Source organism: Calonectris borealis, unplaced genomic scaffold (genome assembly GCF_964195595.1).
Source record: "Calonectris borealis unplaced genomic scaffold, bCalBor7.hap1.2 HAP1_SCAFFOLD_35, whole genome shotgun sequence".
NCBI classification, from domain to species: Eukaryota; Metazoa; Chordata; class Aves; order Procellariiformes; family Procellariidae; genus Calonectris; species Calonectris borealis.
Window position 1 is genome coordinate 585,396 of NW_027441451.1, and position 6,059 is coordinate 591,454.

The 6,059-nt window shown below is 56.5% G+C and overlaps 1 protein-coding gene across 1 annotated transcript; it reads left to right on the forward strand.

The window, feature by feature from the left end:
• Positions 1-3,389: 3,389 nt before the first annotated feature.
• On the forward strand, positions 3,390-4,325 carry LOC142076179 (olfactory receptor 14A16-like). Its single transcript, XM_075138557.1, has one exon. The coding sequence runs from the start codon at positions 3,390-3,392 to the stop codon at positions 4,323-4,325; it is 936 nt and encodes a 311-aa protein (XP_074994658.1).
• Positions 4,326-6,059: the final 1,734 nt, after the last annotated feature.

A 6,059-nucleotide genomic window follows, 5' to 3' on the forward strand; every position in this document is an offset into this window, starting at 1 on the left:
CTCCAGGAATGACAAGGTGCTCCTGACCGGCCCACTGTGACAACTGTTGGTCTGGTCCTTGACTGTGTTCTCCAGGGGGTGAGGGAAGGTTGGTGGAGAGAAAAACCAGAAGTCTGAAGGTGTAGGCACACGCGTGGTGACCCTGGTGTGATGGGCTTCCTATCCATGGAGTGCCCTACCTCTACTGCAGAGAGAAGGGACGGACCTTGCCACGCTGCAGGGGTGGCAATCAGTTTCTGGCCCAAAGGCACTGGATCTGTCGCAATGCTGCCTGGGTGTCTGTCACACCCTCGCTCTGCATGGGGATGGCTTTCCTGTGTAGGACCATCGCTGTCCCTGCCAACTGCATGTCGCTGTGTATGAGAGCCTTGGCACCTCACCTACCATTACAGGCCTGCAATTGGCCTTACATGGAATAACTGCCCTGAAGTTGATTGGGCAATGCGAGAATGTTCAGGACACCACCGCCATTAGAGTCAATGGAGATCTAGTCAACCTGGCGGATGGGAAAGACAGAGAGGAACTGAGCTCTCCCTGTGGTACATGACTCCACCAGATGAATCCCTGCGTAGGCTGCCCAGAACATAAAGAAGAGAGACAGGCTCCATCATCCTAAATGTGGGCATCTGATGCCATTTCCACTGGCCAAAGAGATTCACCTCCAGCCTCCAAGAAGATGCCCCCAGATGCTGCCCTGTCTCTCAGCATTGCTCCACTAGAGCTTGCAGCTAGCTCCAGGTATCTTGGACCACCTCTGGCACCCCAAATGTCCCCAGGTCTTTGCATGTGACCACGTCAGCCCTGGCCTCCATCTCCATTAATTAGCAGGGAGCTGAGAGAAGGAGCTGACATGCAGGTGTCTGCTGTGTGCACACCTGAGCTGAGGCCAGAGGAATCCCACCTCCTGTGGGCTTGTGCTGTGCGTGGGGGGCAGCTGAGCCCACTTCTAGCCCCAGGGCCACAAGCATGGAATGGGGGCTGAATCCCTTCCCTCGGCAGTGCTAAATGAGGTCCTTCCCTGTCCCTGTCCGGGTGTCCTGTGTACAGATGGGACAATGAAAAGGTGATTCTTGGAGCTGACTCTTCTTCAGATGGGAGAAATGCCCCTGCTGGAAAGAAGTGTCTCTCCGCAGCTGAGGGAGGGACCATGAGTGATGGCTTCAGGCTGTTCCCAGCAGGTTCCCTGGAGGCGCAGGGACACGTGGAGGGAGCCCCGAGGGGGCAGAGCAAGTGGTGCCTTGGGCTGGTCCTCTGCTGCTGAGCTGGGCTGGGCTCCTGGGATGGAGGGAGCTCCTGGCAAGCGGGCAGCGCTGCAGAGAGACAGCTCTGCCCAGGAGCAGGGCTGGGGGCACTGCCTGCAGGCACCGAGGGGAGAGGAGCGAGGCAGAGAGAGCTTAAAGGCAGATGGGAGTGGGAGGATGCTGAGAGCTCATTGGGGGAGAATCTTCACAGCCCTCTACGTGGTAAGTCTCTGGGTGCGGGGCAATGCAGCTTCAGTTCCTGGAGGGATCTCCGAAAACTGGTACATCTGACAGTTTATTGGTTCTGTCAGGAGGACTCACTCAGTTTCTGTAATGTAGAGGAGGAGGAGGTGCTCCAGAGCAGGGCTTCCCTGCTGCACGGTCAGAGGGAGAGGGCATGAGGGCTGCCTTCTGCTGGGGGGGACTGCAGGGGTGTGCAGGCAGGGGTGCCCAGGGCTGTCCTTGCGAGCAGGGTCCCTGCACCCCAGGGGCTGTGTGCTGGGGCAGGGACTCTGCCGCCTGCCAGGGTCAGCACTCAGCCTGCCCGGGGAGCTCCCCATGGCGCTGTGGGGAGAAGCTGTGGGTGGAAGGAGCGAGCCCCAGCAGGGCCGGGTCCTTCTTCTGTCAAGAGGGTGCTGCCGGGGTCAGCCCTGCTCACATCTTCAGATCACTACAGGACATTCCCAGAAGACTTTTAAAGAATAACAGCAAGGCAGGGGCTACCTGAAAAGCAAGTGTCCTGTTCTTTCTATCTTCTACTCTGGGTTGCCTGGGTGGGCAATGGGACATAGAAATTAATGTCTCATGTCAAGAGGAGGCACTGGATTTCCAAATCTGTTACTCTTGGAGGTGAATAAAGAAGGGAGTATGAGAAATCAACACACCGTGGCTTACAGACAGCATCAGTACAACTTCTCCAGGCTCATCAGGGTTGGTCTGATGATCCCATCAGAGCCTGCATGGACAGAGAAGACATTGCGCAGTGCCCGGCTGCCAGGAGGGGTCTGCAGGGCAGAGCTGAGCACACAGCGGGTGGGATGGGGTCTGTGAGCACCGACAGGGAGGAGAGGTGGGGACAGGGAACCAGCTCTCGGCAGGGACAGCTCCAGGCAGCAGAGACCTGGGCAGGGGGTGGGAGGAAGCTGCAAACAAGCACCGGGGTAGGCTCCGTTAAGGCAGCTCTCATTCGGTCCTTCACTGTGGATGTCTTCTGGGCATTGTCTGCTGGGCAATGAGCTGACTCTCCCTTTAGGACATCCCATCTTCAGGACCCCTCACCCTCCGCTTTGCCTGTCCTGCTGGGCTTGCGAGCTGCCCTCCAGAAAGGCACAGCTCTCCTGCAGGATCCCAGGGAGGGCTGAGCTTTCCCTTGGAGGTCAGTACTCTCCGCTCAGGGTCCTTTGCTTCTCTTGTGAGGGACGGTGTCCTTCTCCATCACAACTCCACCTCTGGGGTGGGAAAGAGAAGAGTGTGCAGACCTGCCCTCTGCAACAGTGCTCCCCTGCTTTCATCAGAGCCCAGTGGTTTGGTTTGGTTTCTTTTAATGAGTAATTTGTGTGTGAAGTCATCTTTGAGGCAGCACAAGGGAAAGAGCAGGGCAGCTGGGTAACAGACTGATGGACACTGCAGCTCACCTGACTGCACTAAGCCACAGAGAGCTGAGCCCTTTTGCCTGTCCTGTCTCAAGACTCTTCACATTTTCAGTCATAGAAATGAGCATTTCTACCCCTAAAAAGAACACTCACCAGATGTGATGGTGGAAAATAAAAAACAGAGGCAAAATTCTTATAAGGACACACTAAGCCTCTCTTCTGCAGCCCACGCTGTTGAGAGTCATGAGTGCAGATACTGCTCTTTTCCATTAAGGGCGGATGACATCTGACATCCCTTGGGAACATCGGAGCTGTCACAAACCAGCTCCCAGGTACACACTGCAGCAGAGAAAAGCTGGCTCCTTGGCCATGGACAGAGGTCCTGCTCCTCACAGCACACTCAGTCAGCACAAACCAGAGAAGGAAATGCGTTTCAATTTTGGGGCGGGGGGTGAATTTCTGTGAAAAAAGGAGTGGCTTTGCTCGGAGAAGTCTGTCATACTTTTTCCTTGTCTATTCCAGTTTTGAACAGTACCCCTATGCCAAGAAACAGCAAATGTCCAACGGCAGCTCCATCACCCAGTTCCTCCTCCTGGCCTTCGCAGACACGCGGGAGCTGCAGCTCTTGCACTTCTGGCTCTTCCTGGGCATCTACCTGGCTGCCCTCCTGGGCAACGGCCTCATCATCACCACCATAGCCTGCGACCACCGCCTGCACACCCCCATGTACTTCTTCCTCCTCAACCTCTCCCTCCTCGACCTGGGCTCCATCTCCACCACTCTCCCCAAAGCCATGGCCAATTCCCTCTGGGACACCAGGGACATCTCCTATGCAGGATGTGCTGCACAGCTCTTTCTGTTTGTCTTTTTCATTTCAGCAGAGTATTGTCTCCTCACTGTCATGGCCTACGACCGCTACGTTGCCATCTGCCACCCCCTGCACTACGGGACCCTCCTGGGCAGCAGAGCTTGTGTCCACATGGCAGCAGCTGCCTGGGCCAGTGGGTTTCTCAATGCTCTCCTGCACACGGCCAATACATTTTCACTACCCCTCTGCCATGGCAATGCTGTGGACCAGTTCTTCTGTGAAATCCCCCAGATCCTCAAGCTCTCCTGCTTAGATGCCTACCTCAGGGAGGTTGGGCTCATCACATTTAGTGCTTTCGTATTTTTGGGATGTTTTGTTTTCATTGTGGTGTCCTATGTGGAGATCTTCAGGGCCGTGCTGAGGATCCCCTCTGAGCAGGGACGGCACAAAGCCTTTTCCACGTGCCTCCCTCACCTGGCTGTGGTCTCCCTCTTTATCAGCACTGGCATATTTGCCTACCTGAAGCCCCCCTCCATCTCCTCCCCATCCCTGGATCTGGTGGTGGCAGTGCTGTACTCGGTGGTGCCTCCAGCAGTGAACCCCCTCATCTACAGCATGAGGAACCAGGAGCTCAAGGATGCCCTAAGGAAACTGGCCCAGTGGATGCTGTTTCACCGACAATAACCTGCCTCCCCTTCTCTGCACATTCCCCAGAGTTTATCTTAGGCCATGGCTCTGCTTTTTTCTCTTGTGATAATCCTGCTTATATAGAATTTTCTGGGGTTATACTACTTGTCTTGCGGCTTGATCCTGTGACTCTTGCCCAACACTGTGTCAGATGTGGCATGCCCGATAGCAGCTCTTCAATAAAAGGGGATCTCCCAGGTGCAGCACCTGAAGGCTGGGCTCTTCCTCCAAAGTTGCTTCCAAATAAATATCCAAGGAATTGATATTTTAAAAAGTCTGTTCTCCTTTTTATTCTCAGTGTTTTGGGGTTAAGCTCACGGTACTATTGGGTTCCACTGGACCAAACAGTCTGGATTTAAGAGCTCTCCTCTTGGTGTCCAATGGCAGGAGAGATGGTCCATGACCTCCCATTATCTTCTCACATTTCTTCATGGATGACAAGATTAATGGCACATACCAGAGTTTCTGGAAATAAATTTGGAGGGGTCAGGAGAGGATGCCCTGGGGTTGCAATGAATGGAGACTCAGAAGGTGAAACACCCTCCAAGGTGAAGTCCCCCAAAAGGAAAGCACCAGATCTACGTATCCATGGACAAGGACTCTGCAGTGCCATGGGAGTGAGTGGGGAGCCAGCAGGCAGAGGGAGGGGAGACTGGAGAGATGCAGGAGGTGCCGGAGGAGCCCCAGGGCCAGGACTGTCGTGCTGTCGTGGGGAGTGGGGCTGGTGGGAGAGAGGAGGGGGCAAATTCAGTGAGGGCTGGGCATCACCTGCAATATGAATTCAGGAGAGGCAGCGAGTGAGTAGCCTCCATTTCCTCGTGGCCTTGGGGCCAGCACCATCCCTGGGGCTGATGGGGAGGCTGATCTCCCTGTGTGCCCCCCAGCAGCTGCTGTGCCCCTCAGAGGGGCTGGGGCCGTGGGGTGAGTGCCCAGAGCTCTGCAGCACCCTGCGGTGGGCACTGCCGTGGGACCAGCCCAGGCTGGGCTGCTCTGCTGGGCTGGGCTGGGGAGAGGGCAGGGGTGGTGGGGAGAGCTGGGGAGGGGCTGGGCTGGGCTGGGAAGTGCCCGGGAGAGGAAAGCAGCAGTGTAGAGCTCAGCTGTGTGAGTGTGCAGGGTGGGGGCCCACAGCAGGGTGCTCACAGTGCAAGGTCAGGCGTCATGGAGAAGGAAGCAAGGCGCCAAAGGTGCCTGGACACCCGGGCGACACTCCCCTGGGAAAACCATCCCAAAGAAGTCCCACACACCGGCCATTTCCATCTCTGGTTGGACACCCCAGCCCTGAGGAGGGACCTTTGCTGCAGTCCCTTAAACCAGCTTTGTGGCCCTTGGCTGGACTTGCTTTAGCAGGTCAACAACTGTCTTGCACTGGGCAGCCCAGCACTGGACACAGCACTGCAGATGGGGCCTCACCAGTGCTGAGGAGAGGGGAAGGGTCACCTCCCTCCACCTGCCAGCAATGCTTCTCCTAATGCAGCCCAGGAGGCTGTTGGCCTTGGCCGCGGGGGTGCACTGCTGGCTCCTGCTCAGCTGCTTGTCCTCTGGGACCCCAAGGTCCTTCTCTGCGGAGCTGCTGTCTAGCTGGTTGGCCCCCAGCATGATGTCCAGAGTGTGGCAGGATCAGAGGCTGTCCTCCCCCAGGGACATTCTCAGCAGCACCTTGTCCTTCGTGGAGATCAGCTCCACCTCTGGCACAGGCCCCACGGTGCTGCAGAGTCACCTGGGACAGCAAAC